Source organism: Protopterus annectens, chromosome 1.part0 (assembly GCF_019279795.1).
Source record: "Protopterus annectens isolate FY-2018-M chromosome 1.part0, PAN1.0, whole genome shotgun sequence".
In the NCBI taxonomy this organism is placed as follows: domain Eukaryota; kingdom Metazoa; phylum Chordata; order Ceratodontiformes; family Protopteridae; genus Protopterus; species Protopterus annectens.
In genome coordinates, this window is record NC_056725.1 from 492,265,501 (window position 1) to 492,288,778 (window position 23,278).

A 23,278-nucleotide genomic window follows, 5' to 3' on the forward strand; every position below is an offset into this window, starting at 1 on the left:
CTTTATTCCATCTGTGTGGCTAACCTCTTTTTCCTCTCATGACGTCTTGTAACTGATAAAAGTGAAGATGTCTTGTAATTGACAAAAGTGAGGAGACGTCTTTTAAATGACAAAAACTTACATTAATTTTCAATAAAGAACTAACAAAGGAAACTTCTTTGCTGTGGAATTTTCTTTTAAACTAAAGCTTAGGAAGTGTATACTGAAAAATTATATGGATGTTTATCGTGCTTTACTGCTGCAGTCATCACACTTGGGTTATCCTGTCGTCAGGCGGTCCCGCAGTCGGCAGAATCCCAAAGTCCTGGTCCGGGGTCGGTTGTCGTCGCCTCTTCCCTGACGTCAGTGCGAAAGGGGTATAAAAGAGACAGCCGGCACCATTTTCTTCAGTCTTTCTTGCCGCGCAGTGCCTGAAGCAGAAGCAGTTTGCAAGTGCCGGTCGGCCAGCTCCTGAAACTTTCGAATCGAGTTTCAGCCCGAAGTCTTCTCTAAAGCTAAGTACCCGTAGAAACTTTTCCTGCCTCAGACCGATGTCAGACAAAGTTAATAATTGCATTTCTTGTGGGAAGCAAATACCTCATAAGGATTTTCATTCTTATTGTATTCCTTGCCTAAGCCCAGACCACGACGTCTCTGGTTGTCGGTTTTGTGCTAGGTTCAACAAACATACAATTAAGCGTCGGGCAGAATTCGCCCAGCATTATTTTGGCAGAAAATTTAACTATAGCATGCCATTGGAGCAACCGACATCAGCAATGATTAAAAAATGCAAAGATAAGGACCAGCAGCCAAGGCCAAGACCAGATACCGAGGCCTCAGCAAGGCCTGAAGCCGGTTCTCCGGTTTTCGGGGAGGTGCCTTTGCAGCCCCTGACTACCGCAAATTCAGAAATTCTGATGGCCTCCCAAACTGAAGCAGTTGGGCCTCAGGAACTGGTTCCACCTCACTCCTCGGACCCCAGCCCCGACGGGGATCCGGAATTTTTGGATAGGCCTTCGGTCTCTGAAGGTGTTTTCAAACTGACAACTATCTCTGCCAAGCCTTATGCTAAACTCAAAGCCCCCTTGAAAGTTAGAAAACCGGGGCCACACCCCCCCCCCCACAGGCCCCTATGCCTAAAAAACAGATGCTTAAGATGGCTGAGGCAAGAAAAACTGAAGAAAATGGTGTCGGCTGTCTCTTTTATACCCCTGTCGCACTGACGTCAGGGAAGAGGCGACGACAACCAACGCCGGACCAGGACTTTGGGATTCGGCCGACTGCGGGACCGCCTGATGACAGGATAACCCAAGTGTGATGACTGCAGCAGTATAACCACTCGAACATCTACATTTATGGTAAGTACAAAACTGTACTTTCTGCTTACTGTGATGGATTTGAAGTCTTCTTAAGACACTCAGTCTTGCTGGCTGGATTCTGCTGAAATCAAAGTCTGGTTATATTTGCATTCACAGTCTGTTGCATACAGAAACTTGCAGAATATACACTTATGACCGAATATATTTTGCAGCACCTGTCTTTAAGAGCAGTAACCAATAACTTTTATAATAAACCACACATACTTCTGTTACAGCTTAAAGTACTGTTCCACTTTACTTCTCATATAGTACAGATGATGTGAGAGATATAACAATTACCTCAGGACAAATGTGCCCCTACCAATACCCCTAACATAACTGGATTAATACAGATCTTTATATACAATTTTAGTCATGCACACACATACACATTTCTTCTTGGTATTCTATGTTGGAGAATTGCTCACCCTGTAGAAACAATACTGATTGTTGCAGATGCTGACGCAAACTGCTGACTTAATGATATTATTATTTAGCTTTTCTGACAGTGTGAACATCCTGTTTTTTGTCTTTAGTATTCTATTTGTATCTTTGTAAATGCAGAAAAACATTTTTTAAGGAAACATATTGTCATAAACATGTCCTGTTCTCCATGCAGAAAAACATGTTTTTAAGGAAACACATTGTCACAGTGTCATTGTCCATTCTTTAAAAGCAGATTTTGCATTTTTGCTTTTGCATACATCCTGTTTTTAAGTCTATAAGGAAAAAATGTCCATTCAGCAGATTCCTTATTTTCCAAGCCACAGTCATTTAGTATGGATGCTGATCACATATTGCTAAACTCTGTTTCTGCATTTAAGCAAGCTTTAATTTATACCTTATTTATGTTACATGTTTTTAACAGAATTACTTTCAACCTTAAAACCCTGTTGAGTATAATATTGCATACACTCTTCATTCAGAATTGAACATCTGGTCATTGTTTTTCATCTGAACTGCTACCATTTGGCATGTCCTATTTCTGCCTTTCCATATGTCCTGAAGGACTACCAAGGTGTCCTACCAGGTTTGCATTGCCAAGCCCAGAGTTTCCACATTCCAGGTGACTATTTGATGTTTAAACACCCATAGACACACACACATTTATACATACAAACTTAGATGTTGCATATGTATACATAGACCTAGCTAGTCTGGGGTGTTGGGGCATGATTGTCAGATGTGGTTAAGTCTTCAGTGCATTACCTGCATTCGGTAATGAATGCCAATATTGCATTTGGAGTCAGAACTGAAGAGCTTTAATGCTCCTTGTGTGACAAACTGCAGCAGCTGATTATTACACATATATCAGGAAAGATTTTTTTTTTGGCTGTTCATTTAAGGTTGAGGGGATATCAAATCAGGGAATGGCACTGGGCACCAGAATAGCTAGCTATACCTCTGTATGCAGCTGCATGCATATATAGAGTAGCATAGTGGTGGCTAGTCCTTTTATACATGCTACCTAGAAGGGTCAGATAGCAAAGTGATGGATGATCCCTTTAACGAGATTACCTCTAACGTCTTTGCTTGTTTCTGGGTCAATGAAGAACAGGGGTACAGTCGGAAACCTAAAGGAGAGTGCTCAAATGCAAATGAGATTTGTGGCTTCTGAGTGAGGTGGATCAAGAGAAGATTCTAGTTAGAGTTGCATATTCTAGAAGGAGGAAGAAAGTTCAGGGAAAATGTATCCTTATGAAGGAAGGGACCTGACCCTTGAAGAGAAGCCAGCTGAACTAATTACTGCTGATTAATGAAGCTGTTTTGTTATTACCTGTTGATTGAACTGAAGGTGAAGCTATTTTGTTATTACCTGTTGATTGAATTGAAGGTGAAGCTATTTTGTTATTACCCATTGATTGAACTGAAGGTGAAGCTGTTTTGTTATTGTTGCTAGAACTGAAAAGAGAACTACCCCGTTGTCTAGAGGCATCTGTAAGTACCATTTGTTTGCCAGCTACTCTCCAGAATTCTCTTTAGAAACGAACATTACATCTAAGTGTAAATGTTTTCTGTACTGTGAAAAAGCCTTCCTGAAAAGTGAATTTGTTGATCTGCAGACTGACTCATTTGATAATTACATTCTTTTTTCTTCTAAACTTCATTTATTTGTGAATAAGTATGATTTAATTCATTACCTACAGTGGAGCTCTGGAGTTTTGTACTGCAACTTCCAATGGCTGGACACTGAACTTTTTGATAAAAACAGGTTTTGTCTCGCATTTCAATCAAATGCTCATATCATTGGAGCGACATGGTTACTAAAGAAGTGTAAATGGCAAACTCCAGCACAAACCGTTTTTATAGTGGTACTATTCATTAGGTTCTAGGTCTTAACCTGGATTTTAAGTCGCAGTAAACACAGTTATGAGTACAATGCAGAAGCTGTAGCAAGTGAATTCTACGGAATAAATGATTTGGCATCATGGGGTATGCTAATGAGTAAATAAACTGAATTTCACAACTCACTTATCACATGCAAGGGTTGAAAGTCTTGATGGTAGGAGTACAAAGTGCTTCAAGAAAACATATTTCTTTTCTAACTTGATTTTGTGAGCTATGTTCCAGTTCTCATATTTTAAATTAATGAAAAAGTTGAAAACCAATAAGGCAACAATTTACCATTTAATTTAACTTCCCTGCAACACATATTAAAATCTCTACAGAATTGCGTTGGTATACGGCAGAAATAATATGCAGAGAGTCATATAAAACAGACAGTCCTTGTTTGTTAAATCTTACACTGATGTGCTTATTTGTTTATTTTATTTATTGACATTTGATTATTTCTTTATTTTTCATGTCATCACATTTGTGTAGCCACAGCAGCAAATGGTTATCTAAAGTCATAGCTTACCAGAAATGGGCCATACCTGCTCAACACTAAATGTATGCCTACAACATAATCTTAAACATTGTTTTTGTTTTGTTTTCCAATTCCAGGCAGAGACGTTCGAGGAATGAAATGGAAGTACATGAATAGTATGTTCTTCTTTTTTGTGCTATTTGCTTACTTTAACACCTTTTCTCTCCATTTCTCTCCCATTTTAACTCCTCTTCATTACTCCAGGATGGGCCTGTTCTTTTCCTGCCGTATGGGTGTCTTGCTGGGCTAACATAACAGCATTCAAAATTGCTTAACCTGTTTTACTGATTTTACTGAACGTACTGCACATACTGTTCCTCAGGGTCAGACTGACATATTACCACCAGAATGCTTGCAGAATTATTTATTAAACCTTCTAAATGGGCCTACACTTGTGTAAGTAGTAATGAATGTATGAAACGCTGGTAAAATGCATGGATAGTGAGTTTGCTAGCTAGTGGTGGTGAGAATAGATGCTAAACTGCCAACAGTTTAGTGCAGTGAATAAGGGTTTGCTGCCATTTTTTGAGTCTAGCATCTGTTTATTACAGCATTGTTACATTTACTCTTAAATGAACAAGGTGTGAGAGAACAGCATGAAATAGTCATGCTTCTCAACCACTGTCAGAGAAGTAGGGCGGAGTGAAGAATGTGGCGACACTGTGAGAGAAGGTTGACAGCTAATACAAGTCATACAGTTTTCAGTACAGCATAAGAAAGAATGCAGAACAGAGAAGTATAAAACTGTCACAATAAAGCTAAAATATTGCAACTTTACAGAGTATGTACTGTAAGTGAACATTGAGAAATATGCCCAAACTCTAGACATCAAGAAGTGAACAGATTGCATGGGAAGCAGGTACTGAGAGGACTGAATGGGTACTCCCTTTTTTCGTTTTTCTTTCTAGGCACTGTACATACGCAGATAAATATATACATACATAAGCACACACATACATTTAATCCAAAGTGAATGGTGGTACAATTAGTGCTCAAAAAACACTAGTGACAAAAGATAAAGCACTAAAGTTGCAAGTCAAGTTGCGAGTCCAAGACACTCTTTATTTTCACAATAATTTCCACAGAAAATTAAGCGCTTAATTTTCTGTGGAAATTATTGTGAAAATAAAGAGTGTCTTGGACTCACAACTTGACTTGCAACTTTAGTGCTTTATCTTTTGTTACACACATACATTTGTGTATATAAATATAGATGGAATGTGATAAGTGAAATATCCTCTGTTGCAAAATTGGGTAACTGTTTTTGTACCTCTTTATTAAGAAACATAGAGGAACACAACAAACATAAAAACATGAACAGTACAGCTAAAATCCTGTAACGTTATGACAAAAGAGCACTATAGTGCAACCATGTTAAGACTAGGTAACAATTTTGTCACTCCTACAGTTTTTAAGATATTTCATATGTCAGATGAACCAAACTCGCACTCCATTTGCAGTCTTTCTTTTTTTCATTATTGCTTCCCATTTATTTTGTCTACATTCATTACATGTGCATGCTTTATATATGCAGACACACAAACACACACATTTAAACATTGTATAGGCACAAAAGAATACCCCCCCACACACACACACACACACACACACACACACGTTTTATATATGCAGAGACAAACACACACACATATGTACATTGTGTATATACACACAGATGCTCTCACAGACGCACATGGTATGTGTGTGGAGTATATCATATATTTCCATTTTTTAACACCTTTATTGAAATGTCACTCAAGTGGGCAAATGTACATCTGTACAAAAGAAACAAACCATGTTAACATGTTCACAGTTACAAGCATTATATGTCACACATATTTCTTTATACAGTTATAATCAATCCAGTATTCCAACATTACATAAATTGCTGAATTCCTGCCTTCCTTTAAACCTCACTCCTCCTCCTGAACATTATTATGCATGTATTGTTCCCACAGTTTCCATTTTTGTCTATGTAATTTGCTCCTGCCCTTTTCTACAGTTGGTTTAGACACTGATTTACATTTTCTAATAATTGCTTTTTTTGGCAGCCACCAGAATTAAACTTAAGACCTTACTGTGTCTAGACAATTCAGATCTTGTATCCTAGCTCAAAAATTAATTTCCTTAGTTACACCAATTTACTCACCCAATATTTCTGAAAGAGTACTATGTAGGGTATTTTTAAAGTCTGCCAACTCATTATACTCTGTGTTCCCAGTTACCCCTTTCTTCCGCATCACACCTGCAGTATTTGCCATCTATGTGAGGAAAAATTCTTTGGGGTCTGCTTGGGGTATAAAATAACTATGTAAACACTTCCAAGCTAAAATCCTAAATCATCTAGACATTGTTGTATATTTGGAGCCATGCAATTGTCCTCCCATTTTTTCCCTGTGAATGGCTTATCCAGTCTCTCTTCCCAATATGTTCTAATCTCCTGTGATTGACTTCTATAGTTGTCTTACAATGTTTTATATGTCCTACTACGTATACCTTTTTTAATAGCAACTTCTGTTCTAGATTTAGCTAAAAACTCTCCCACTCTATAACCTTTCCCTCTCTAGTTATTTGCTCCCAATACCTTGGTTCCTTTGCCAGTTCTCTTCAGTAAATTCCAGCCCCTCTTGCCTGTTCTCTGTACCCCTGGTTGCAGTCATCCCTATCAGCAAAATCTTTCTCCATTCTCATGTTGGCTTAATTCTTAGAATAATTTCTGCTACTTTGTAAATATAATATTATGTATGGCTGTTATTTTCCTTAAGGATGTGCATCCAAAATCCTACTCGCTCCTCATTTCTTGAATTTCCACCCTGCTTTCATTATCACTCCTTTCTGCTTTGAATTATAGTTTTCTGCTTTTGTTGTGTATATGAGCCTTAACTGTGTAGCTCTAAAATATCCTTTCAAATCAGGTAATCCTAAACCACCTTATTGTATTGGAAGGATCAACTTATCCACTTGTCTCTTGCCCTGTTCCCCAGGCAGATAATATCATTCAACTCTTTATTAATTACTGTCCATAACTTTTCCTCTGGTTGATAAAAATATGCTTGAGCTGTATATAAAACCAAACATTTTCACTGCTTTATCTTGCTATCCATATCCATAAACAAGAACTTCCAGTTTCTCAGTTTATGCATTATCCTATGTTTAGTCTCTTCCCACAAATCCTTAGCTGACATAAAAGAATCCTTTGTAGCACATACTCCTAAATACTTTATTTTATCATGTACCCATAAACATGAGTATTGCTGAACTAATTCATTCATGGGTGCATAGTTTACAGCTATAGTCTTTGTTTTGCTCTTATTAATGTTATGTCACAAAAAAACTTGAAACTATCTCAGAATGTTCCAAAACACTGAAATGTTCTTTTCTGTTTTTTTTTTTTTTTTTTTCGGGTACAAAGTAATGTCTGCAAATAAAGCCAACTGTTTTTGATTACCATACCAATTATATCCTTGAATTTCTGATTCCCTTATTTTCTTTGTCAATGGCTCTGCATATAACAAAAATAACAGAGGAGAAAGAGGGACACCCCCTGCCTTGGATCCTCTAGTCAGGTACAAGTTATCAGAGATGAACCCCCCATACTATAATTTTTGTCTCCAGTCTCTCATATATCCTCCTAATTAATCTTATTGTATCAGGGAATGCAAATGCATTCACTGCCTACTCATAAAGTCCCCAGCCTAGTATGCATCAAGAACCACCAACAGCACCACTATTTTTTTCACATTCTGCTTCCCTTTGGATCATTGTTGGTGTATTAATGTTGTCAAATGTTTGCCTCCCCTCCACAAAACAACACTGATCCAATCCATCAATTTTGGCAACATCTTTGACATTATTTTAGCTAATATAGATGTAAACATTTTATAATCATGATTTAAAATTGAAATGGGCCTATTTGAAGCTGGGTCTGATTAGTCTTTACCATCTTTGGGCATTACAGCCACCACAGCTTTCTTCCAGGATATTGGTGCCCCCCCCCCCACACCTTTTAAAATACTGTTAAACAAAACTTTCCACATCATTGTCACTTTCTTCTGTCCTACCGTCCAAACTTTCACAGGAATTATTCCTGGTGACTTTCCTGCAGATTGGTTACATATCACTGTTTTTATCTCATCTCCTTCAGTTATTACAGTTGATTCTTGACCCTCATCCACCTTCAACATTAGCATACCCAAGTCTTCCATAAATATTTCCATTTGTGCTTTTTCTTGATTTCCACATTAATCTGCTGTATACAAATTTTAATAAAATTTCCCAAATATCTCCAATATCTTTAAAGGATCTCTCATTATTTTTCTTGTTATAGCCTCCCTAAGTTTAGCAATAGTCACTTCTTTTTGTTGCCTAAGTCATTGTGTTACAAGTTTTTGTATTTTGGGGTTATTATCAAAAACAGTTAGTTGCTTAACAGCAGTCTTGCTAAACGTATGCATATTATCCAGATACTCCCTTATTTTCTCTTTAGCATTCTACATTTCTGCTTCATATTGTACTGTGAGTTCCCCCTTATTCTGCAATACGTTAACCTTTGACTGGCCCTTTAAATAATTCTTGTTACTTCTTAACCATATCTCTTTTTATTTATTAGATTTTCTTTTATTTCTACCCTATTTTCAAACTCCACTTTCATTAGATCCCACTCACTACATTTAACTTCTAAAAAAATGTTTATCTCCCTTAATAACTGTTGAATAATTTCCACTACCCATTCCTTAAGGTAAGTGGGGAAATACCAGTGTCTCATTTGTATTTCATTAGTGTACATTTTCTTCTTAGTTGTTATTGGAGCAGGATCTGAAATAGTTATTTAATGTGTGTCAAAGCTTTCTATTAAATACACATGTTCCTGTAAAATACAATTTCTGTCTAGACTAGCCCAGTTATTGTACCTTGGGGAATAATATATACACCCTGTCCGACTTCCTACTACTGAATTCACTTCTTCCATACCAAATATTTTCATAAATTTCTTCAGTAATCTGCCCTCCTTTGTTAAATTTTTCCTTCTTCTTTACTATATAACACGCAATTTATATCATAAAATGTTTTATACAAATACTGTTAAGAACAAAAACTGTTATACTTGGTTATTTTATTCCCTCTTTCTCCATCTTTTTTTCTTCTAAACATTAATGACACCAAGTAGGGCATATGCCTCTCAGTCCCCCAATAAGTTTAACAAAGTCAACAAAATCCAGTTTTTCTTAGCCACTTTTTCTGACAAAGCCATGTTTCACAAATGAGATTGATGCTTTATAGTCCCACATGTATGCACTAATTTTATTTTCTTGGTATTCTTCCTGTTCATCTGCATCTCCCAACCCCGGACTCTGGTTAAGGCTGAAGTACTCCTGAATCTTTTTGTCGACTCTTATGCCGTTTTCTGTGTCCCAAGCATTTTCCTTCAGAGCATTGGAGAATGTTTCACTGGCATAGCCTTTTTATGAGCTTTATTATCTGAAGAATAAGAAGCAGAATCCCCTTCTATTTGATAGCTCACTTTTTATTGTACAAACTTTTACATTTCCTCCTTAGCATGTTCTGCATCAAAAACTGACTTTGATCCTCCAGGAAAAAAATATTTTGAAGATAGCTGGATATAGCCACTTGAATCCCACACCTGCTTCTTCACAATCCCTGTTTGCTGGAATAAACATACTCTTCTTTTGCCTGGTGTACAGTTAATTTTCCACAAACACTCTAGTGTCTCCAGCTTTTAGTACTTCATCCTACTGCCACAGTTTTGTCTGAATCAACTCTTTCTGCTGATAGGATTGCATCTTTACTATTAGAGGTATTGGCTACTTTCTTATTGTCAGGTTTGGAGCGTACACACAATGTCCCCTTTCAATTACTAACTCCTGCTGGGAATTCCAGTCCAGTTGCTTATTTATGCTTTCATAAATGTAACAGTTTGTTCCTTCCATTTTCTCGGGTACAGCAGAAAATCTCACGTTTTCTTTGTGCTCTGTCCTCTAACTCTGCCATTTTTTGAAATGGCTCTTCCTGAGCAGTTTTATACTCTGTCGGCCTTTTGTTCATTTTGATCTTGATTTTTGAAGTTGTATCAGTTAATCTGAATAGCTCTTTAAAGCTTCTTCCATTTTTTCAGCCTTTTATTTGTGCTGATATAATGTTATGATATAATGATATGTTTCATTTATTTTAATCAACTCTGAGCATGTGTGACTTCATAGGTTCATAGGTAGATACTAGGCTATTGACCCTAGGGCCTATATAAGCCTAGCCAAAAAGGTACCCTGGCTTTCGCCACCCAATAAAATTATTTTCCGTTGCCCCTGTTGAGCAGAGCCACAGAAGTGATCCCCGGGGTGAATTTCCTGTCTCCCCATCCAATCAAGATTTTTCTTGAAGAGTGCTAATGAGGAGCTTTGTTTGATATAGATAGGTAGTTTGTTCCAGAGTATGGGAAGTATCTGGGACAGGAATCTATCCCTCCAGCATGTTCTGTTTATTGTTGTGACAAGGTTTAGGTCCCTAGAGCATGTAGCTCAGAGGGATTGGGATTTCTTTAAGTGGAGCATGTCCAACAGCTCTGGGTTTGACCATAACTTTGTATGTTAGGCAGAGATCGCCTCTGAGTAGGCAGTATGCGATGGAGTAAAGCTGGAGTTTTTTGAGACTGTCTGTGTATGGCATCTGTCTGAGACCAGTAATACTCTTTGTGAGGTATTTCTGCGGCCTTTCCTGTTGTAGCTGTCTAGTGAGGTACATACCAAAAGGGGCACTATATTCTGTAATGGGCCTAATAAGTGACGAGTAGACGGGAACAATTACCTCGTTTTTCCTGGATGTATTTTTTTCTTTAAATTACTGAAGGCCATATTTTATACCAAAGCTGGATCAGGAAGTGTTTTTTCCTCAACAGCTGTGGGATTCTTCCTAGGCAGGTTTCTTTTCACATTTTCTGGTTGATTTTCTTTCAGGTTCTCAAAATGTCTTCTTTGCTAGCATTCAGGCAGTGTCCTTACTAGCTAGTAGCTGAATTTTCCTCAAGCTGATAGTATCACTTGCACTTTCTTGGAGAGGCAAAATTAAGCTGTCGATCAGTGTGCAGCCATCTTGGAAGTACATGTATTTATATTTAAACTAGTTTTGTTAAACTAATGCTACTTTTAGTAGAGGTGTCATTTAAGTGAGAGCATTTATTTAGGAAGGTGTTTTTTTATTTGTAGTGTATGACTTTCTTGTCTCCCCTTAATACAACAAAGGAAGTAGGTTGTTAGGCTAGCATGTCTGTCTGGTTGGGGAATTGATACACATGAGGTTTTAGTAACTGTTTTGAGAATGTGAGTAGTGTACATAAAATGTATGTATAGCCTGAAAGGAGATTTGTTGGTTTATTACACCTTGGTATCTGAATGTGTCAGAAGGATGAATGTATGTACTATGTGTCTATGTTTGGGTGTAGATGATCAGAGTCGGTCTGTGGACTTGATGATTTTCAGTAGTTTACTTAATGGTAAAAATGATTATGCCGGTTGGCAGAAATGTGTTGCTGATGTTAATATTCATTTCCTATCCTTAATAAGGTGCTTTCTGTGTGCAGTGTGTTCCCATGTATTTCCAATTGGTGCTGTGGTTTCCCCCAGCATCACAAAGGCATATCATTAGGTGATTTGGCATTTTCCTAAACTGTCCATGATTTTGTGTAGTGTGTGCGCATGGTTGTACAAGCATGTATTGTTATGGACTGCAATCTCACTCAGGAGTACTTATGTACCTTGCACTTACTAATAGCCAGCATAGATCCTGGATAGTGTGAAGTAAACATATTGGAGAATGAAAAAATTCACACTTGAAACCGTATGTTTTAGTATTAATGAATGTTTTATTGTAAGAGGGCCAGACATTTTCTGTTAAAAGTGGCAAAAGTATGATTGTGGATTGTTTTGGTATGCTGTTTGCATTCTGTGTCGTTGTAGAGTTCCTTTCTGCTCATCATCTGTGTCACTTTATCAGTTTAGACTTGAAGAATGTAACTTCCTGCAAGAGCAAATAACTCTTGCCAAAATGATTGCATATTCTTATAAAACAAATATTTTTTATTTAATAGTCCTGATGCTTGCTTGTCTTAATCTCAGTGACATTATGAATTATCTTTTTCCAGTGCTTTTCAGCATGATCTTCATATGCTTGTAATGACTAGTGGGATGCATGTTCTTTTATGTGGATACATTTGCAGTAATTCATGATTTGACGTGAATGTATGTAATGTTTTATGGACTTTTAAAACGAGTTATCTAGATTGAGAAACCTGATTAAATGAGGAACAAGGAGCCTGTCTGCCAATATCACAGTATTACATGGAAGAAATGTGATGTGGCTTCCTTATATTAATACAGTCCACATCCTACCTTTCATTGTAAATATAGCCATCCCTCTTTACCCATTAATAATCTGAAAATAAACTGTAGTAGTAAAATTGTCAAATACAAAAACCTCATTAAATATAATTACCTTTAAATAGGGCATTATTTGAGAAGTGATTAACACTATTCTTGATCTTAGATTTAGTAGACATCTGAATTTCACAGTAAAGCCATTTAAAAGAGTTAAAAGGAGTGTTAAAGTAGAGGCCCTGCCTAAGGCTCATGTAGTAAATAAGGAAAACATGAAAACATTAGACATTGTTCGTTGTGCAAAGGGAGCATAGGAAGGATAATACGCATGTATGCTGAAGTGATCCTGACTGGTAGGAATGAACTACTGAGCAGCTGAATGCTTTTTAATTGGACACATTAATAGGGCTTGGAAAAAGGCTTTTTCAGCATGAGGTTAAGAAAGAGGAAAACAGAAATTGTCCTCAGATATAAAGTAATGGGTTTGTGGTTGACAAGGTGTGAAACCTATGTTTAGACAAAGAATATAAAGTTGCATATATGGAAGGACACAAAGCAATAGAGATTAATTGTATTGCTCATACTAGTAACATGCAGGAATTGCATAGTGAAATTGTGAAAGCATTATTTTCCGGTCATGTTGCAATATGTAGTTAATTGGGAATTTGGAATAGAAATATTATAGTAATAGGTAAAGGAAGGCGAGGAATAAATTGTCGTCTTACAAAAGGAATGATTTCAGGAAAAGATGACACTGCATGCAATGAGCGTTTAATTTTGGAATAACACTGTAAGGTCTGGAGTCCATTATGGTAGCGTTGGGGACATATTAAATGTTATATATTCAGCGTAGTAAGTGCATGCAAAGAAAATAGAAATGGGAATATCTGAACTGAATATGTACATTGTGCAATGTGAATACAGCAGAAAGTAATAAGGCAAGGAAAATGTAGAAATAGTATACAGTTAAAGATGAAAATAAATAATGCCTGTATTGGGATCAAAAAAAGATTAATCAAGTAATAAGTAATGCAGTGGGTGTAAAATGTAGAATGTGGAATGCCCATGGAAAAGTTTCAACATACATGTAGAAAGCAAAACACACTTTTGACAAAACCATGAACGCCTTCTCAACCTAAGCTAGGAAGGGTGGTTTTATTTGGTCATTTCACAGAGATCAAGTGGACACTTGGCGACCACGACTATTAGCACTAATATATTGTCCCAGAGGCTGGCCCTAACCTTCATTATTGCGTTAACTAAGGACGACTGTTTTTATCTGATGAAGTCCATTCGTGACGAAAACGCTTAGGATGAGAAGGCGTTCATTGTTTTGTCAAAAGTGTGTTTTGCTGTGGATTTAATCGATTTATAGTAAAACTTTAAAGGTTATCCTTCACTTCGCTTCCAGTTTGTTTGGTTGGTACGTGGGGTTTGGCAACTCCAATTTTGGCATTTTTTCTTGATACATGTAGAAAGCATACAGCAATACAGTCAAGTATTAAACAGTGAAAGCTGAAGATCTTAAAAGTGGAAGGAAAAGCTTAAGTGGAAAAAGAAATTATAGTTGAACAAAAGGGTATGTCTGCTACTGGCTTTTATGGGCCAGGGTATGATTATAAATCATTAACAGAGAAACCAAGGGATGATTTGGATATGTAATTAAGTTCTATAATAAAATGACTAATTCAGATGGATTAAAAACAGTGTTAAAATATGCCTGAAAGAAGGGAGGGAAAAGCATATCAAAAATTGGAGGCCAGTTTTTCATGACAGTATGATAAATATTAGTGTAATTTCTATATTGAGCCATGCATGTGCTATGGAATTTATTGCAAGAAGACCTTTATGGAGTTAAAATGATGGAGAGGCATGATTACTAATTATAAGGTAAGTAGTATAGCTAAGACAGAGAGAAGAGAAAGACAAAAATAATAATTTCTGACTGTTGATCAAGAAAGTATTTGATAGTGTAAGTTGAGAACAGTTACAGGAAGTAGATTGCCTAGGGAAATACATTTATTGGGTTTCTAAAAACAGCATGTAAAGGAATGAGAATAACTCCATTAGTAAACAGTTGTTTTGGTAAAGAAATGCAAATGAAGTGTGGACTGAAACAAAGCTGGAATCTAAAGGGGTAGCTGTTTACACTAGTAATGAATGGAGTAATGATGCAGCTGAGTTGGACAATATGTGAAGGAAGATATGAAATAGGAAGGGAAATGAAGATAACAGCCATGTATCCGTCAGTGTATGATACAGTAGTAATAACAAAGAAGGAAGATTTATAGTTAATAGAATTGAGGAATATCATTTTAAAGTTAATCAAACAAGTAATGTGTTTAAGAAGGGGATTATAATTTACTATAGAGGAAACTGAAATATAGGATTTAAGGTTTGGTTTAAAAGCATATATAGTTAGTGTTCAAAGAAAGAAAAAGCAAGAATGGAAAAGCCATTGCAATATTAAACATATATAATGATGTTAAAGGGCTCCTGGTTAAAAAAGAAAAAAAAGTGTGCATTCTTTATAAGTTCATAGGTAAGCCTAGCCATGCAACCCAAATTTGACCCACAAATTTGATTTATATAGGGAGTGATTTTACTGACTGCCTCTGTCCATAGACAGCAGACCATTCAGTAATTTTAGGTATGTTCATTTATTGGTTAGCAATATACAGCATTGCATCCAAATTAGGAAAAGTATGCCAGAATTCTTTTTTTGTCTGTGGTTCTTGTTTAAACCAAGTAGGGGATATTATATGCAATCATTATAAGAAAGAGAATCTGATGTCAATAAAAATCCTGATTTTTATGACGATAGTTGCATTTTATATTAAAACAAATGAAATGCAACAAAAATCCTATGCTAAGCAAAATTATGTTTGAAAATACAGCATTTTTGGAAAGCACTACACATGAAAAAAAAGCAAAGTGTGTGAAAAGGTAGTTATTGTTTTATGTATGGGATAATAATAGAATGCAAAATAAATGCGATTGAAATGCATGAAGATCTTTCAAAGTGGTATTAAGACATTACATCTAAGAATTATGACAAGATTTCCAGACAGACCTTTTTAAAATTAATAGTGTACTCACAGATGACTATAAGACTGTTGCGCAAGGTAAGATCAGTAAAGAATTTTCTGAGACCTCCTTCATTTCCGTGATCCCATAATCAGAGGTATCAAAGGGGTTGTTTGATCTTCTTAAAAAAACTATCCAGTAATCATATTGACACAACTATAGAAGCCCTGTCAAAGGAGAAGACTCCAGGTCCAGGCACACTTTCCATAAAAAGTCCTTTAAAGAGAGACTTAGTTGATGGAGAATTTGTTTGATCTGACAGACTTTACTTACTCTGGCTTTCTCACAGTGTGTTACTCATGTAAAGGTTGTGATGTTTCCCAAACCTAAAAAAAGCACAGATTTGAAGACGCATGGAAAAGTATTGGCCATGAGACTAGAGAAGGTTATTGGCCATATTAAACAGGCAATCACTTAAGATTCATTAAAGGGAGATTTGGAGAACTAGATATTACCAGAATCTGGTTTAATACACAGAAAATTTGTTAAATGGAAATAGGCATGTGGGAACCCTGATGATAATTTTTTAACAAAGCTTTTGAAACGATCAAATGGTGTCTTTTATGGGATATTATAACTTTCCAGAAGAATTTATTAGAGAAATACAGTTATTGTATAGTAACCCCTCTTGCATTAATTTATACAAATTGTATTCTCTCATCTCAAATTATATTATGTAAAGGCAGCAGACAGGGGTTCCCTCTTTCCCCTTGGCTTTTTATCCTTGCTGCATCTGTGATAAGATATACATCTGGGAAAAAATGTTTATCATATTCACCTGCAGTACAATTTGTACACTTTCACTGCTTGTTTTGTAGATGTTTGCATAATATGGTTGAGCAACACTAGCACATAAGTGCTTGTAGTCATTGAGGCTTTAGATCCACATTCAAAGGCCACAGAGCTTACTGTAAATAGGGTTAAATGGTGCTTTTCCCACTGGCTGCCCAATTTTAAAAAACAAATTAAACTAATTTTCCTTCAGAGGGGACGATTCAAGAGGTGAAGTACTTGGGTGTTAAGATCCTTTAAGATATGGGTAAATTGGCTGAAATCAATATGTCTTCAGTATTACAAATGCATTAGAGTATTTGTAAGTGGAAAAAGCTGCAGTTGCATTGCTTCAGTAGGGTCCAGTCTATTAAAATATTTATCCACCCAAGGAATTAGTGTGCTTATTAAGGCTTCTTGTACATTTTAATTTTCCCCTTATATTAAAATATACAAAAAATACTTTTTGACTTCTCATGGGGTGGTAAGAAACCCAGGATTAGTAGAAACAAGATGAGACTCTCAAGAAATTTGGTTGATTTGTACTCCCTCATCTGTTAGATTATGGAAAGTGCCCATAACATGGTTTTATACTTGCTCAGGATAGGCTCACAGACTTATTTGGTTGTATCCTGAGCTTCATGTACAGTGATTATCTAAGCCTTTCCCTGTTAATGTGCCATCTTTCCAGTAAGGAATCCTGAGCAGTAGAACTGTGGCTGGAAAGGGAGTAAACAGGCATCAGTAAATGAAGGGAGCTAGCTATAAGAAGCTCATTTATTTGGAACCATCCTGATATTTTAGTAAATGGTAATCATGTGGTGGCACAATTGGGTAATGGCCAGAATACATTTTGTAATGCATATTTAGGATGAGTACTTCCAGGTATTGTATACATGGGAGCAGTTAATGCTAAAGTTCCCTGTATTAGTTCCTCATTGGTCAATTTCTTTCAGCTTAGAGCCAGTAAAATGTTGTTGGGTGTGTATAGCAACAGGATAATAAGTGGCAATAGACCCACATACTTTAATTACTTTTTCTTAAAATAATACAAAAAGGTAGGGACAGTGGGAATCGTCTACTGAATTTTTAGGAATCGTATCCCTCAACCTCTGTCTGGACTGTTAACAAAATAGAGTGAAATGCTGCTATATCCTAGCTCTGTGGGTGAATGGGGTGTCAGTCATAGAAGTATACATGATAGCAGGTGGCCTGTAGTCTCTCTGTTTACCTTCACTTGTTGTTGTGTGTTTTGGCTTTTCCCGATTAGGGGTTGCCACAGCGGAACTCCGGTCCACTAATGATTGGCAGTAGATTTTTACGTGCTGAGTTGCCAGCTCTGACGCACAAGTAAGTTGGTTTATTTATGGCACCTCACACTAGCTGATTTGAAGCATTGTGATATGACTATTAAAGGTGTGAGTTTTCATTGTCACGAGCCTAGGGCTAATTATATTCATTTAACTGGAGTGCTCCTTCCGTAAAAATTTTATGGCATGATATTGTGAATAGTATTGAATGGGCTTTATGAAAAAAATGCCAGTGCTGGGGAATGCAAAATTCTGGATTTTTGTAATAAATACATCTAATGGCTTGAGGATTACTGAAATGTTATGGATCAGAATGGTGGGGATAACTCTTCTATTACTGTGTATGTGTGTAAGCTGAAAAAATGTAGTAAAACTCCGTTTTACACCATGCTCACTGTAAGCTGATCAAATGGTGTAGTTTAGCATTAAATATGGGGAAATGGTCTGATTATTGGATTATATTTGCCTTTTAACTGGCTCATAACTATATTCTTTTGGAATTTAGCAGATTATTTTGTTTAGTTGTAGCAAAGCTGTTTTGCTCAGATTCATATGATGTTTATTAGGTAATCATTTAGTTCAGTGTCTGTTAATGTACCACAGTTCATGTATGTTTTGTTGGTACAATTTATACGTGGTTATTTAAATATTTTTAATTAAAAATTCTCTAAAGATTTAGAAGAACAGAAAAAGAAAATGATATATAAAATATTGAGTAAATATAACAATGTTGAAGAATGGAAAGATGTATGAAAACTGTTGAATAGAAGACAAGATGTGTCTGTTTTCTGGATGTATACAAAAAGAGACTTTAGAACTCCCTGTAGAAAATAAAAGGCTTTTAGGCTGGAACTGAATACATTTTTAGGGAAGAAAGACATGATAGGTTCATAGGTTCATAGGTTCATACTAGGCTATCTGCCCGAGGGCATTTACAAGCCTAGCCCATAGTTTTGTGGCTTACGCCACCCCTTTCGTTTGGAGAAACTATGCCCATTATTTTGATGTGCCTCTGTCGAGCAGTGACACTGAGGTAACCCCTGGGGTGTATCTGCGATCTCCCATCCATTGGTCAAGATTCCTCTTGAACAAGGCCAGCGAGGTGCTCTGCCTCACAGAAACTGGGATTTTGTTCCACAGCATAGGGAGTCTTTGGGTGATGAATCTATCCCTCCAGCACGTCCTATTAATAACCGTGTCGAGGTTTAAGTCTCCCACCCTTGTGGCTCTGAGGGATCTAGATTTTTTGAGATGAAGCATGTTCATCAAATCTGGGTTTGACATGGCCTTGTATGTCAGGCACAGGTCACCTCTGAGCAAGTGGTAAGAAACTGAATTTAACTGGAGTTCTTTCAGTTGGGCAGCATAAGACAGATTTTTGAGACCCTTTATCCTTTTGGTGAGGAACATTTGTGGCCTCTCCAGCTGCTGCAAGTGTCGGGTCAGATACATTCCGAATGGGGCATTGTACTCAATCATTGGTCTGATGAGTGATGAGTATAGGGAGACTATGACCTCCCTTGATCTAGATGTGAATCCCTTCATGATAAGGTGGGCAATGTAGAAGGTCTTCCTAACTACTTTAGCAATATGAGTGTCGAATGAAAGGCTACTGTCAACCTGGGTTCCCAGGTCCCTGATAACTTCTTCTGTGATCAGGGGATTGCCACCTATATGGTAGCTAGGGGTAACCTTGTTTTTCCCGAAGGGTATGACTATGCATTTCTTGGCATTTAACTTTAGGCCATGGCTCTGGCACCAGTTATCCGTTTCTGTGAGACCCTTCTGAAGGATATCTGTGTCAGATGTGTTTTCAAGTCATCTGCAAACTTTGTCAGCCATAACCCTCCTGTGTTTGCTTGTACTTCAGAGAAGTAGATGCCAAACAAGAGTGGGCCCAGGACTGAGTCCTGTGGGACACCACTTGTGACAGGCTTTGAGTCTGACATGGTGCCCGCAACTCTGACCCTGTGGGTTCTGTCACTCAGCCAGTTTGCAACCCATCTTGTAATGTATGGGTTTACATTTAAGTTGATGAGTTTTTCAATGATACCCGAGTGGGGTATTGTATCGAAAGCCTTCGCCAGGTCTAGGTAGGCTGTATGGACTGTCTTTCCCTCGTCAATGGCCTTGGTGACTGTTTTGAAAAAGTCAACCAAGTTTAAAAGGCATGATCTGCCTTTGACAAAGCCAAACTGGGTTGGATCCAAAGTCTGCAAATTCCCTATGTCTTTATTTATGAGATCCATTATGATCCTCTCCATGGCTTTGCAGATAAGGCTTGTCAAGCTAATGGGACGGTAATTTCCAGGGTCAGTGGAGGCACCGCCTTTGTGGAGTGGGACCACAGTCACTGTGCGCCACTCCCTGGGTATGTATCCAGAGGTGAGACTAAGATTAAACAGCTGTCCTAACTGTGGGTTTAATTCCTCGTTGAGTTCGTGGAGCACACAGCCGGGGACACCATTAGGTCCCATGGATGCTGTGTTCTTTGCCTTGGAGAGAGCAGTTCTCACCTGGGCGTTAGAGATGTTTGGGGGGCTACAATCATTTGGTATAGATATCTCTCCTTTGGGAGAAGTTTGCACTGAACCTGTCAGCCAGTATGTTGGCAATGTCTGTAGGATCAGTAATCTTCACATCATTTTGAACTAATTCTGAGCATATCTGGGAGTTTCCTCCTAGGTTTCTGACATAGCTAAAGAATGCCTTATGGTTGTCTTTAGAGTCCTTAGCTATTTTTTTCTCAAAATTAGCTTTGGATGATTTTATGAGAGCTCTTAGCATTTTACTTATAGTGATCAGCGGTGTCTTACCTTTTAAGGATTTTGCTCCATCTTGTAGTAGCTTTCTCCTTTTGTTGTAGAGTTTGTTTATGGCTGGGGTCCACCAGACTGGACGCTTGCCTTTGGTACAAAGAGTCTTTGTTTTGCTTGGGATTGCCTGATCCATGCAGCCCTGCAGGTGCTGGTAGAAGGCATTTGTAAGTGATTCAGCGGTTTGAGTAATGTTTACCACCGGCTCGGGGGCCTTAAAGGAGACCACACTAGTCTTTAGAAGTTTGAAGTCGGCTTTCGAGAAGTTCTTTACTGTGGTCTTTTTTATTTCTGGTGGGGGCGGGATGAGGACCTCCAGCGAGATTAGTTTGTGATCTGATCTCACCAGTGAGGGGTATACTTCCGGTGTTGAACATTGTGCTCCCATGTTCGTGATGATGAGATCAAGTATGTTTTCTCCTCTTGTGGGGATGGTGACTAGTTGTTCCATGGCATTTGAGTTTATGAATTCCAGGAACTTTTGGGCTAGAGTGTTTGGGCTTGAGTAGTGTTCCCAGTCTATATTAGGGTAGTTGAAGTCACCTAGTATGATGGTGTTCGGAGATACATTTATCCCCTCCAGTGTTTTCAGGAAGGCCATGTGAGGTTCCTGAGTTTGCGAGGGTGGCCTGTAACATGCTACAAATTGCAGAGCAGTCTTGCTATGGTTAATTGCACCTGGATGGTTTCCGATGCATCGTGTGTTGCCACCAATCTTGAGGTGTGGGTGTCCTTGATGAATATGGATACCCCCCCTCCTTTCTTGGTATTGTCCGGATTTTGGGGCGGAACGCATGATATGAGGTAAAACCTGATAGTGCTGGGGTGCTCTCAGGAGCCTTGAACCAGGTTTCTGTCACAGCACAGACATCGATGTTCTCCATACTGAGAAGGGCCTCGAGTGTGTGCATCTTGAGGTTGAGACTTCTGGCATTGAGCAGCATTACCCTTAGTTTTTTTTCTTTGTTGTGTTCTAGGGTGGTAGGTTTAGAATTTGAGCCTTGCCTAAAAAAGGCACTATGGGGGTGGCAAGAGCCTTTGCCAAAATCTGGAATCCCAGGGGTGACAGGTGCAAGCCGTCCCTTGCGAAGCAGCGTGGCTTGTCCAGCATGTCATCCCAGGCAGACAGACATTGGATCCCCTTTGAATGACACCGGAGTTTAAGCCAATTGTTAAAGCTGATCATCTTATCTCTGTATTGTGGCATCATTCTTGGTGAAGGTAGGATACTGCTTAAGGTCAGGGTCATACCTGCTTGGGCTACATAATCAGAGAGCTCCTCTGTCTCTTTTCATGTAGTCCAAGGAGGTACGTCTCAGGTCATTTACACCAGCGTGGACAATGATTGAGTCATACTTGTACCTGCTGTTGAGAGACCTGAGTGCATGCGTTATGTGGCGGATTCTAGCACCCGACAGGCAGCTTACTGTGACCTTCTCCTTACTCAGTCTGGTGAGCGGGACGTCAGTGTGTCTGACTATGGAGTCACCAATGACTAGTGTGTCTGGCATTGTGTTTGGCTTTAAGGGCTGTGACTGCTTGACACTCTGACTGTGTGGTCTTATGTGTTGCAGGTGTTGTGTTCTGAGGTGGTAGTTGTTTGGGTGTCTGCTTTGGTGGCCTCTGCTGTTTTGGTAGATTTTTGATCAGAGCCTCCGAGTATGTATTTGTGTGTTTATGTGTATGATTTGAGGTTGTGATGGTATTATGTGAGACTGGGTCTATAGTGTGTGTGGTTACCTTCTCCTCCTGTCTGGTCTTGCCAGTCCTATGTTGAGAGAGCTCAGCCTCCAGTTTGGCCGTATAGTTGCATCTCTCGCATGTATTTGTGTTTTGTGGGAGGAGGAGAGGGTTGTCTGTGTACATGAGGCAATTGTAACATTGCCTCAATATTCCCAGGTTCACCAGCTGAGCAGGAGAGGACATTAGCAACTGATCCCTCGACATGCTAGAAGGAATAGACAGAAAAACTTAAAAAAGGTTCTGGGGGATGTGGGTGACCGAGAAATGGGGTTTGCTTTTTTGGGGTACTTTCTATAACAAGAGTGCTGTATCGAGGTGATAAGTACTGTAGGAGCAAGTGCTTGGCTATACAGATAGAGAATAGTCTACTTGGGAGTCAAGTAGAGATAATTTATAGTTATAGGATACACTAAATAGAACAGTAGTATACTTTGAGGAAGGTAGTTTTAAGGGAAAATTTGAAGAGTGGACTTTAGGTAGCCCTAATAGTTTAAACCTGATTAACCGGTGCTGCCCTAGTGTGCAACGGTAGCAGCTCCGCGCTAAAGCGCGCTTTATAGCAGGGGGCTGGAAAAGACAGGAAATGACCCAAAATGGCCAATAAACTACAAGTTACTGCCTTAAACCACTCCTCTAAGGACAAACAGGCAGCTCAGTACTCCCCACTGTCACTGGTGAGTAAAGAAACTTCCCCTTGACCAAACAAGGAAAATGGAGAAACACAGGAACCAAGACAAAGCCCAGGGATCAGCAAAATCTGGTCTCTGGAACACTAGTTAGGAAAGTATGGAAAAACAAAGATATTTTTTGTTTTTTTTTTCAAGATTTTTTTACAGAAAGGCAGAAAACACAATAAATGCTATAATTTTCGATTAATTGCTATCAAAAGCTAGTACACTTGAGTGTATTAGCCTGTAATTTAACTTTTAGGCAAAACTTAAATTAGCAAGTGCAGTAAACA

The 23,278-nt window shown here is 38.2% G+C and overlaps 1 protein-coding gene across 2 annotated transcripts in view; it reads left to right on the forward strand.

The window, feature by feature from the left end:
- TMEM63B (transmembrane protein 63B) overlaps nucleotides 1-23,278 on the forward strand; it is a 2,399,602-nt gene that overhangs the window by 598,878 nt on the left and 1,777,446 nt on the right. Inside the window, exon 4 of one of the 2 annotated variants that reach the window (XM_044060665.1) lies at nucleotides 4,284-4,322. The exons of the other annotated variant lie outside the window; for it this stretch is intronic. Within the exon in view, the coding sequence (XP_043916600.1) occupies nucleotides 4,284-4,322 (39 nt within the window). The remainder of the gene's footprint in view (nucleotides 1-4,283; nucleotides 4,323-23,278) is intronic. 2 annotated transcript variants of the gene reach the window in all.